Source organism: Neomonachus schauinslandi, chromosome 5 (genome assembly GCF_002201575.2).
Source record: "Neomonachus schauinslandi chromosome 5, ASM220157v2, whole genome shotgun sequence".
NCBI lineage: Eukaryota > Metazoa > Chordata > Mammalia > Carnivora > Phocidae > Neomonachus > Neomonachus schauinslandi.
Window position 1 is genome coordinate 78,853,657 of NC_058407.1, and position 12,428 is coordinate 78,866,084.

The following is a 12,428-nucleotide window of genomic DNA, read 5'->3' on the forward strand; positions in this document are numbered from 1 at the left end:
GAGCACACCTCTAGGATGAGCAGGATTCTGACTGGCCCCGTCTGAGCGTGGTGGAAAGAGTAGCATGACTGCTTATCAGGGTCTTCCACGGGACAGGACGTAATGGTACTTGGGTACCTAGGCCACTCTTATTACTAGTTTCCATGCCATTCTGAGGCATTTTCAATTTCAATTCTGCTTGCAAATTGATTTTGGGGTAGTTATGTACAACCCTTACAACTATCTTGATTGTTTAAACATAATACAATTGAAACTTCAGATATTGCATTCTTGATGTGATATTTAAGTGTGAAGTTTGCATATATTTACAGAAGAGTCTTTCTTGGGTTTTGGATAACACCTGTCTCAAAACTTGAATATAAAACCAAAACACCTCACCAACAGAAATATTATAAACATAGTTTTTATTCTTTTCTTACCTTCAATGCAAAAGGCCTCATGCCACCAAAACATTTTTTTGAAATTCAGTAACTAAACACAGAACTTGACAGCCCGATGATCACTTTTTCTAGACAACTGCTGAATAATTTATATTGCTTTTTAAAAAATAACTAAGAACTATTTTTATTACTTCATTTCTTCTTGAAGTGGCAATATGCCCTCACATTTTTTCATAAAAATCTAAAATATATCTAGGAGTCCCAAGTGTTTCGTATTTATGTTTGTTCTAAGTGTTTCATTAAAACTTTTCAGAAATAAGTGCACTTCTAAAGAGAAAATAAATGTTAAATAAAGACGAGAGGAAATAGTCATGGTTATACAAAACAGTTGTTCTGAATGTTCTGAAACTTAACACCTCATAGCAAATGTGTTTAGTTGCTAGGTCCCTCTCTCCTGATTAAAATCTCAACTCATTAATTTATAGATCATCAAAAGATGGATAGCTGGTTCTTTTACCAGTAGATATTGTTTGATTGTCTAAAGGTTGTCTACAGTAAAACATCAAAAATAAATGAACTTAAAAATATTTTTAAATTTACAGACTTACACAAAGATATACAGATGTTTTAAAAACAGAAGTAGTATGCTATTATAGAAATAAATGAGAAACCCTATCTTAAGCCTTAGCAACCAAAGGAAGTTTGGAGTTTTCCACATGTTATTTTCCACTCAACTACTAGCTTATTAAATCAGCCATTTCACTCAGAAAAGGTTGATTTATAAGAAAGTCCTTGTTTTCAGATAGCACTATGCTTCAATACATTTAAAGATTTAAACTACGTTAGTAAGAAAAGCATAAAAGAAAAATAACATAACTTGCTTTAATACAAAGTTTTTTTTAATAAAAAAGTCAAAGTCTACATTAAATCAGGAAATCAATATATCTGAATTATACAAGCTTTCTATATACTTAGAAAAACCAAAAACACACAGTTTATAATAAAACTCTTTAATTCAAAATAGAGTCTAATTTAAAGAAAATGTCATTATGCCCAGTTGATTAGATAGGGTTTTGTCATTTAAATTAAATGGTTCACCTGAAATATGGTAAGTGTATAATAGAGAAAATTCAATCTCAAGAGTACTTTGCAAATTATCTGGCTAATTTGCATCATGAATCAAATTCTTAGCTTCCAAAGGGCAGACACAGTCTTTAATTGCTTTAAATAGGCACTTAAGAAATGCTTGTGACGAGAAGGAAACCCCAAAGATTGTGAATCACTCTGTCAACTCCAGGGAAAAATGAGACTCTAAACAAAGTAAACTTTCCAGAACTGCCCTTCCACTGCCAAGAAATCATAACTATTTCCAAGTTCTTCCTGCTAATAAAAATGAGGGAGATGAAAACCAATATGCTCTTCTCTTATTCGATTAAAAAGCAAACTTAGGTAATTCAGTTCCATTATGTGAACCCCCCCACCCCCGTCAACTTGAATTAATGACATTTTTCTATACTAGAATAATTACCATATTACAACTAGAGAATGATGCAGTTTCCTCCTATCTTACTCATTCACTATCACACTAGCAAAAGAGTCTTTTTTTTTTTTAAAGAGGGGATGAGGTTGGGGTGAGAAAATCTCATAAAACTGAGCAGCAGTTACAGATTTTTTTAAAATTAGAGGGAGTTATAATTAGAAGAACCAGAGCTGGTCAAATTGAGATAACCCCAAAATTTTAATAGTTCTCTCTCCTAGATACTCAGCCCCATGATCCAAATGAGAAAAATGGAGATGAACTATTAGATGAACACATAGTAAGTACCAAACAAATACTAGAAAGAATGGAAAGAAGAAGGAAAGAGAGAGAACAGTGGGGAGAAAAACCGCCAACCAACCAACCAACCAACCAGGATGGCCTTGTTGAAACATCGTGGAGCTACCTAGCGGCAGCATTTACAAAAGCTTCTGTAGATTTGCATAATGATCCTGTGCAGTTCTTCCCCATGAAGAAGAACATAGCTACAAATAAACCATCACTTTCGATTTTGATCACAGATCATGGTTATAATTGTATCTTTAAAACACTCTTTATCAATTAACAGTTAAGACAAACATTAGGCCATTCTTTGATAAAGTATTGTTCCTTAACTAGTAGTTATGAAACCAAAACCTCAGAGAGTCATTTTAGAATAAAATGTTGAGCTAGAAAAGATGACTTAATTCTTCGGGAAACAGCTAAAGAATTTTATGCTGACATCATCTCCCCTATCCTCATTACAACCTCCCCCGCGCCCGCCCCCGCCCCCCGCCTGCATTTACTTCCTTAATTGCACGAACGTCAACCACAGTGATGTAGCTGAACATGAACAATATTGCCCTTGAATAAGCTGACCTCTATCAAAGATCTGTCGTGTCTGAATATGGCATTCCCACAGGAAAGGAAAATTCTCCTCAATTGTGAACATCCACTCTGTTCAGGATCTTTGGTACATTTGGAGTGTAAGAAAATAATGGCACAATAATACAAGTACTATCAAAGGAAAAATTTTCACCAAAAGAAAGAAAAGTTAACCGGCCATGATATGTAACAACTTTCTAGAAAACCAAAGTAGATAGCTCTTTGTTCTCTACAAGTCCATTTCCATGATCAGAAGTTTGACATTTAAAAAAATAGTTTAATAAAAATACACCAGTTCTACAAGCAGCCTTCATGGTCATTTCTTAAATTCAACTCACCATAATCAAATCAAAATAATGCCATGTCCTCTTGTTAAAAAAGAAGTCCTTTTGTCACAAGAAAAGCAACTTTACATTTTATATAATACAGTACATCTCCCTATGAGTATACAGACTACGTATATAAAGGTCATCAGTATCTCTGAATGCAAAGTAAATATATTAGTGGAGTGCTTGAGTGAAGGTGTTAAACTTCCTCCTTATTATAAACTTGTCACTCCTGACTGTGCAGTTTGTGAAATAACATGATGATAAAGTCTATTTTTTAAATAACCAGTGTATTTCCTTTTTAAAATTTCTTAAAACCATTACAGAAATTGTCTTCATGTCTATTCGTTCTATAGATGTCCAAACCAGTAGGGCAAGTATTCTAACACCGACTATGGAAGATGGCTTTTTTTGATTATCTAGACCCATAAGACTTGCAGTAAGACAGCAATACTGCAGTGTGACCTACAGGTTAGCCTATGTTGCTTTAAATGATATGTTTCTCCTGAACTGACCAGAGGTGTTAGAGTACACACAGGCAGAATGGACCTTAATACGCATGTAGGCAGTGCAGTTACAAAGGGATGTACGTCTCTTTTATTCCAGTACCTTCGTATAATAAAGTTAACAAAAATAATAAAATATTAAAAAAAAAAAAAAGCCAGCTGGCACTGCCAACCAATTCCTGTAGTAGTCTTAGAAATCCTAATCCTGTAGAATTTCCTCTTGTAGTCGTAAGCACCACCGTCTTCGGGAGTGTTTCAGTGTATTGTTATCTACGCCAAGCAAGCCTGGTGATGCAGCTACCTGAGTTCTCTTGGTTGTGGGCGAACGTGATCTTTATTCATAATTTTCCAGCTTTCATGTAGGTGGGGATAGAGCCACGCTGAGTCAACCCTTCGAACCTTTTATAGGTATAATTGAGAAAAACCCAGTCTTTGGATTTGTAGTCCGGTTCTGTGGTGTTTGGCACTAGAAAGATAGGAAAATTAACCAAGAGCAAAGGAATTTCATTAGTGAACATGTCGGCATCTTTACAGACTGTGAATTGTGTTAGCTGTGTCGTAAAGGATCTTACCTGGTTGTAAAATATCAGATTCGGGAAAGTCATCGAAATTTGAAGTATCATCAATGCTTTTGATTTCTATAGGGATTGCTGCTGGCCTCTCCCTATAAAAAAAGGGTTGAGTAGTAGCATCGTAAATTTTCTTGAACTCTTTAATTTTCCAAAAATAATTCTACTTGCAAATTCTGCTTGCTGTGCTATAGATATTAGAGGAGCCAAGGAAATTTATTGTGGACTTGAAGACTGTTAAGTGGATGTCATGGTTGACTATAATATTTTATGAAAACAAGACCATTTACTTGGAATTTTTATTTCTTTGTACCCAGACTTTCTCATGCTGTTTTGTTTAAAGGGGAAAAATAAGAGCTAATGAAAGGGAAAGTAGAATAGAAGAGATTTTGTTCAAACAATTTTATAATTACATAATGTATGTTGGCTATTGTGGGCACTGGATCCTAGCTAAGTAATTCAGGAATAGAATTCTTCTACTAGAGGATCCATAAATTAAAAGTCATTTGGGGGGCGTCTGGCTGGCTCAGACAGTAGAGCATTTGACTCTTGGTCTCAGGGTCATGAGTTCGAGCACCACACTGGGTGTAGAGATTACTTTAAAAAACAAAGACACTCGGGCGCCTGGGTGGCTCAGTTGGTTAAGCGACTGCCTTCGGCTCAGGTCATGATCCCGGAGTCCTGGGATCGAGTCCCGCATCGGGCTCCCTGCTCAGCGAGGAGCCTGCTTCTCCCTCTGACCCTCCCCCACTCATGTACTCTCTCTCTCTCTCTCTCTCATTCTCGCTCTCTCAAATAAATAAATCTTTAAAAAATAAAAATAAAAATAAAAAAAATAAAAAAAATAAAAATAAAAAACAAAGACACTTGAAAAACAAAAAACCCTTTGGGAAATTAAGGAGTGCAAAGGACTACACATTTGCAATGAAATCTAAATCCAAAATCTTCTGTCATATAAATTTTAAGGCAATCAGGGAAATTAGGTTAAAAAAATCAGTCATGAAAATATCTTATCATGCTAAAAATGTTTAAAAATAGAAATAGCTAAAAGAAGCTATCCATTTTTATTGCTTCTATTTTTTTCACAAATACACTTAACTGGATGTATTAGGTGACAAGTGAACAAAGCCTGTTATCTAAAAGCCTGAGTATTTTTCCCAGAATCATTCCAACTTATTTATACTTAATGTGGTAACTTAATAAATTTATATTACTTTAGTGACAAGAACCATAGACTCTGGTGTCCTAAGATGGAATCTCCTGTCATTAACTAGCAGCATGACCTGAGGCAGGCTAGTACCTGCTCTGCGACTGTTCCCTTACTATCAAAGCAAGAGATTGCACTAGTGGGCTCTAAGCATCCTTCCAACTCTAAGAAGCGGAGAATCGTCGTTCCGTTCAATGAGATGAGGTATGTACCGCATAATGCGGCATAGCAGTTAAGAACCAGGACACCCAGGGGTCCAATTCTAGTGAGAAATTCCAGCTAGATTATTTACTAGCTGTGGCATTGTAGGCAAATTACTTCTCTGTGCTTTAGCTTCCTCATTTGTAAAAGAGACATCATAATGGTACCTATTTTTTAAGGTGTATTACGAGGATGAGAGAAAAAATGCACATAAAGCCCTTAGAACAGTGCTGGACATATAATAAGTGGTCAAAAAAAAATGAGTTACTATTACAACAGGTCGAGTGCCTGGCACACAGTGGGAGTTCCAGTGAAGACCTGCGTGGAGCAAGTGACTCATTAGCTGTCTCAAAGGATAATGAACAGGAGCTGGCCCGGCGGGGCGGGAGTGGGGACAGCAAGGAGCAGGGAGAGAAGAGCGTTTCAGGCAGAATGAAGAGCAAATGGCAAAGCCCTGAGGTGGGAGGAGTGGGAAAGACCATACAAGATGCCACTGGGGCAGATGAGGGAAGAGCCACACCCCACAGTCCTGAAAGCAGCTACGCTGCCTTAATTTTATTCTAAGTACAAAGGGAAGGAAGAAAACAGCATGATCGGTTTTATGTTTCAGTACTGTCACAGATCTACTGAAGGTACTTTGGCCACAAACTGAATAAAGGCCAATGCTTACAAGTAACAACTACAGGCAAATTCTTAAAAGTTACTTGCATCATTTCCCTTTTCCCACAGTGTTTAAAAAAGGGACTGTGTCTTCTTATAACTTCATAAAGAAGATGGTATATGACAGAGAGGAACAGTATACAGTATGATAGAACAGGACAAAAATGAGGGCTTATCGTAACAGTGTTACTTCTTGTATTTAGCAGAATCAGAGACAAATTAATTGCTAAACGTAGTAAAAAACAAACGTTTTTACTTAAATCTCTCCCATTCGAAGCCTATGAGCGTACCTGATGTGCCCCCAGTCTACACCTTCAAAAAAAGGATGACCTTTTATTTCTTCTACTCCACTATTTCCAATTCTGTTTTCAGAATCAATACAAAATCTAGAAAATGGAAACAGAGAAATGATCATATGCAAATTACACCTAAAGTACCCTATTTGCATTTTTTTTTCAAACATTTCATTTTTTTCTCTGTTTACCAAAGTCAGCTCTGTTTCTTGTGGGAAACGTGGGAGAGAACAGAAATCCTCTGTAATTGCACTGGACAGGGAGAACCACTGTAAACAGTTTTAAGCCATTTCCTTTTAGTCTTTTATTGCAATTTTTAAAATACATGTTAGTACAGTAGTTACTGTTTTAGGGCGATTCTTGTCATTTAATATACTGAGAAAACTTCCCAAAGTCATTGTATATTTTTCTATAACTTCATATTCTAAAATTTGCATGTGGAAATATTACAGTTTATTTAGCCAGTCCACTCTTGTTGAACACTTAGTTTTCAACTGTTCATTACTAAAAACATATCATGATAAACATATTCTCCCTATATCTTTACACACATCTAATTATCTGCATAAGAAAATTCCTAGAGGGGCGCCTGGGTGGCTCAGTTGGTTAAGTGACTGCCTTCGGCTCAGGTCATGATCCTGGAGTCCCGGGATCGAGTCCCGCATCGGGCTCCCTGCTTGGCGAGGAGCCTGCTTCTCCCTCTGACCCTCCCCCCCCTCTCATGTGCTCTCTCTCTCATTCTCTCTCTTTCAAATAAATAAATAAATAAATCTTTAAAAAAAAAATTCCTAGAATTACTGGGTCAAAGGTCATATACAGTTTAAAGATTTTTGATAATATGCCATCAATTAGCTCTTCTCATAGGTTGTCCCAATTTATATTCCTTACCAAACTTCATCTTAGTTGAGAAACAGAATGAAATCCTTTGCTTAGAAACAATTTCATATATAGACTTGTGATATGAACTGCTACTAACAATTTATTTTCCCTTTTCCCTTTAATGAAATAGGGTCATTGCGTACCAACAGGAGTGACCTTTGAAATGATACAAGACACCTTCCCTCTTCTTAACTCTTTCTTTTTTTTTTACTGCATGCTTCCTTTTAATTGTTTGCAGTTTTTAAAAAACACATTTTCTTTATTGATCTCTTTGACTGTATAGATCAGTGGTGGTCCTTTTCCTCCCACAAGAGTAAAATGGGCAGTTCGATCTTTTTAGATACCTGTGAAATTTTAAAATACCATAAACTCCTCTAGGGATTTAACCACTAACCTAAGAATTAAGTCCTTGGCTTTCTCAGATATAGGTACCTCTGGAGGAAATACCAAAGTTTCTTTCCAGTTCATCACTTTTCTGTATGTTTCTTGAGGAGTTTCAGAGCAGAAAGGCGGATATCCTGCATATGCGAGAAAACACAAGTTTTATCATCTTTAACAATCAAATATACTCTACCTACTGTATATGTGCCTTAGGAAAAGAAAATTAGCTGGAAGTGTTCTATTCAACAATAAAAAATGTCACCATTCATCAATTTATAAGAAAATTGCTAATAAAGGCAATAAAATAAAGGATTCAAAGCATCACCCCCTTTATCCGAAAGACCATGTAGATACAACTTTGACACTCTGGGAGTTCTGGTTAAATGCCCTTTTCCTGAATCTCTACAGAGCTCACTGGTATTTATCACTGTTGACAGTGGGGGATGTCAAAAAGTTCAGTCATTTTAGCCCATGATACCTGTAATATGTTCAATCAGTGGCACTCACAGAAATTTATATAGTATGTACATAAACAAATGATAAGACATACCTATTAGCATTTCATACATAATCACTCCCAAAGACCACCAGTCACACAATTTGTTGTAACCAGTCTGCATGAATACTTCTGGAGCAATGTAATCCGGTGTCCCAACTGTGGAATATGCCTGCAAAGGAAGAGCTTATCAAACCAGCATTCTTAAATATATGTTTGAAAGACCTGAGTATGGCTCACTACTGGAAAAAGCAATAAATACAGCAGTTAAATTTTCATTCAATACTTGTTTTGCATGTTTACCATGTAGAGAGCTTAGTGACAGGTACCAAGTCAGATAATATGTTATTTAAGATACGATTTTTGTGGGCGCCTGGGTGGCTCAGACGGTTAAGCGTCTGCCTTCGGCTCAGGTCATGATCCCAGGGTCCTGGGATGGAGTCCCGCATCGGGCTCCCTGGGAGCCTGCTTCTCCCTCTGCTTCTCTCTCTCTCTCTGTCTCTCATGAATAAATAAATAAAATCTTAAAAAAAAAAAAAAAGATACGATTTCTGACCCCTGCCCAAGAAGCTCAACTAAATTATTTATATATTTAGCCCTAAGTCCTGTGAAAATTAATAAAAGAACAGCTCACTAACGTGGACTTGGGATGCTAGAAGGGGGAGCTATACTTCTGTACTACTCGCTGTCAGTTACAGGAGGGACTGTCAATTACAGACCCCATCAGAGGAATCATCAACAGGGAAAGAATCACCAATTATGGGCCCCAACAGGGAAAGATATACACTGCATCTCCTATGAAAAAGCAACTACCCTACAACTCAGCCAAGGAGAGACCTTCACCACCCTCAACTCTTGCTTTTCTCCAATGGACTTTTGCTCAAAACAGCTCCTTTCAAATCCTCCTTCTCCTCTTAAAATACCATTTTTCTTCTTTTTTGTTGGAGTTGCCAATGGTTTTGCCACAGCTTGCCGGTCCCAAATTGCAATTCTCTGTTATTCCCGAATAAACCCATTTTTGCTGGTAAAAGAATTGTTTTATTTTTAAGGTTAACAATCCCATTTCAAAAAGAATAAAGAGGTTGAACCCAGTGGGCCTGAGTCCACCACTCACAACTAATATGTTCTCGGGCAAGTGACTCAACCCATCTGAGCCTCAGCTTCTGCTTACAGAAAACTGGAGTAATAATACAGTCCTAACACAGTTGATAGGAGGATGAAACAAGAAAAGGAATGTGGTTTGGAAACTACAAGCTACTATATATAAACATCAGGTATTTTCATTATAAACCTAATTCCAGGGCACTGCTTATCCATTAGAAAGCAATGGAGTGTTTCATTCTTAATTCATATAAAATCTTACAAAAATGATTTCTTTAAGGCAGTAGTTCTCAATTAAGGGCAGTATGCTAGGGACCACTTGAAAATGAGTGCCAGCAGATTTTCTCATTTCAAGGACCTGAGGGGTGGGGGTGGGAGGTTGCTGATTGGCATTTAGTTGGGGGGGGGGCGGATACAAGATCTAAAGGATTTCCTACCCAAAATACTAAGAGTCCCCTCTACTTCTCCCTTGGTAAATAAACATTGATAGAAGTCATGATAATGTCCACAAGAATATAAAACATGACAGCAGTAATCACCTGTGAGTACTCTGTAAGTCGAATTCCCACCATATTTTTAAGCAGTATTCATTTTTCCCCTTAAAAGTAGGAAATACTGCAATTCTTCTCTCAGTGGTAAAATCTGATCTGAAAATGGCACATTTAAAAGTAGAAGGAAGTTTTTGTCATTAATTCATAGCTCCATAGTTTTAAAACTCTTTTTTTTTTTTTTTTTTTAACTTTTAAAAACACTGAAATGTTTTACAAGCACAGGAAGCTTGCAGTTAATTACTTGGGCCATTGACAGAATGAGTTCGACCATGCAAAGGTCTTATTATCTGGTTGGAGAGGGTATCAGACTATCTTTCAGTCTATTTACCTCACCAATACTCAGAGGGAATGCTGAATTAATTTCCCTTTCATCACTTGGTTGAATTTAACAAGTATTTATAGAGTGCCTGTATGTACCGGGCTGTACAAGACATCAGGAAAACAGTCAAAAGGCACATTCCGAACCCTGAGAATGTTCGTGGACCTAGTTAATAGGATAAAGGGAAGAGGAAAAGGGGCAAACAATTCTTATATTCACTAAGTAATAAAGGAGAAATAGTGTGGGGCAAAAGTAGTTTTATCCCACTGTCATCAAAAAGAGTAGTTAAGTTTATCTGTGGTAAAGTCTGCTTTCTAATTTTATTTTATCTGTTTTATCTGTTAACATGCCAAACTTCCTATTTACTTTGTCCATGAAGAAGTTCTTAGAAACACACAACCACTTTACTTATGCTGACTGGCGTTTGTTGTTTCAGAACAAGTATGAAAAATGGAACACACAAGGCATTCACTACAATCACACTCATCTCAGTGAGTTTTATATTGTGCTAATTACTAGTAGACAGATTACTTAATCATAGGTATGAGCCATAAAATGCTATAAAGTTAAATCATAAAGTAAAAATCAGCATTTACTTTCCAGGCAAGGAAATGTTACAGAGAAACTAAAAGAACTATGTGATCCAGGAAGCAGCTTTATCATTGCTACAAAGTAAGTACTAATCATTGTGAAGATAGGAAATGATCAAGCAAAACCCACTGAAATTTTAGAACCAGGGCAACCTTTCTTAAAGACATGGCTAACTTACCAGCTGTCTCCTGTTCTTCTTCCATGTTTCTGCTTTTCTCTTTGAGTTCATGTTCTGAAATGCTAATTTCAATAAGAGAGAATTGTAATCATGAGGGAAAAAACTCCACCAAAAAACAAATGCACAAATATACATGTAAATACATTGGTTTAAGGAGTGAGGAGAGGAGGAGAACTTTCAGTGCTCAACAATACTGAATTAAATCAGCTACACTATGTTACCCAGGGAAAAAAAAAATCAGACTTACAGAAGTCACTCGGCGGGTTGTGTGTAAGGTTTCTATAGAATTCAGTCCTATGAGCTTTCTTTAATCCCGTGCATAAACCAAAATCAGATAATTTTACATGACCCTAAAAAAAAAATCCAGTAAAATCAAGAGATTATATTAACTTTGAAACAAAAGCCTTATCTTCTTTTAAAAGCAATCATTATAAAAACTCTTAGCATTATAAGAATTCTTACAGGTGATAAGTAAAATTATAAATATTTGACGACGACGATTTTTACAAGTAGAAAATGGAAGAAGATAAATACAGCCATCCTCCCTTGATGTCAGTTCACTCGAGTCTTCTCTCATCACATCATTCTATGACATCACGTAGTTGAGCAATAATATAAATGGTAGTTGCCCATTCAATCACAAAATCAGCTCCATTACTCCATAAAAGAATCAGCAACCCAGTAATTCACCAGTTTCTTCACATACCTTGGCGTCCAGTAAAAGGTTGTCTGGTTTAATATCCCGATGGATGAAACCCAACTGGTGGATTGCATCTATTGCTAGAACAGTCTCTGAAATGTAGAACTGTGTCTCCTCTTCTGTCAAGGTATCTTTCTTCATTAGCAATGTCATCATGTCACCTACATAAGGGAAACCAAGTATCATGTATTAGAAACACCTCAAGCTTCCTCTGTATCTGTACAACCTATGCCTGATTTTTGCATTGTACGACCCACCCAGTATACCTCCAACCATCTCTGGAGCCAAGTAAAAAAAGTGTCATTGCATTAGCAGAAGTTTCACGACATTTAATGACTTTTAAGGTAGAAAGCAGGTGATAATGAAGTAATATCCACCACTCAACATCCCGACTAAGTTACCGAGGAAAATATGCTGAACTGAGAAAATGAATCAGAGTAAGCACGCCTGGAAATGGGATATATTCTTTCAAATTCAAGTTTCAAAAATGTTCAGAGCTCTTCAGTCCATCAAAAACAAAACATCATCCCACTACAAGATATTCTTTTACTTTCAAGGAATTTTTTCTTTAAAAACAGGCAAAGAATAAACAATGGAGTCCATCAAAAATAAAACATTATCCCACTAAAAGATATTCTTTTACTTTCAAGGAATTTTTTCTTTAAAAAGGGGCAAAGAATAAACAATGG

The 12,428-nt window shown here is 36.5% G+C and overlaps 1 protein-coding gene across 1 annotated transcript in view; it reads right to left on the bottom strand.

Annotated features, from left to right (window-relative positions):
* Nucleotides 1–1,261: 1,261 nt before the first annotated feature.
* The window catches only part of STK38L (serine/threonine kinase 38 like), an 83,425-nt gene continuing 72,258 nt past the window's right edge, over nt 1,262–12,428 (bottom strand). Inside the window, exons 7-14 of the mRNA XM_021690476.2 lie at nt 11,746–11,900; nt 11,287–11,389; nt 11,040–11,101; nt 8,354–8,471; nt 7,817–7,940; nt 6,541–6,636; nt 4,186–4,277; nt 1,262–4,079 (exon numbers count right to left, since the gene is read on the bottom strand). Of these exons, the coding sequence (XP_021546151.1) occupies nt 3,952–4,079; nt 4,186–4,277; nt 6,541–6,636; nt 7,817–7,940; nt 8,354–8,471; nt 11,040–11,101; nt 11,287–11,389; nt 11,746–11,900 (878 nt within the window). The 3' untranslated portion in view covers nt 1,262–3,951. The remainder of the gene's footprint in view (nt 4,080–4,185; nt 4,278–6,540; nt 6,637–7,816; nt 7,941–8,353; nt 8,472–11,039; nt 11,102–11,286; nt 11,390–11,745; nt 11,901–12,428) is intronic.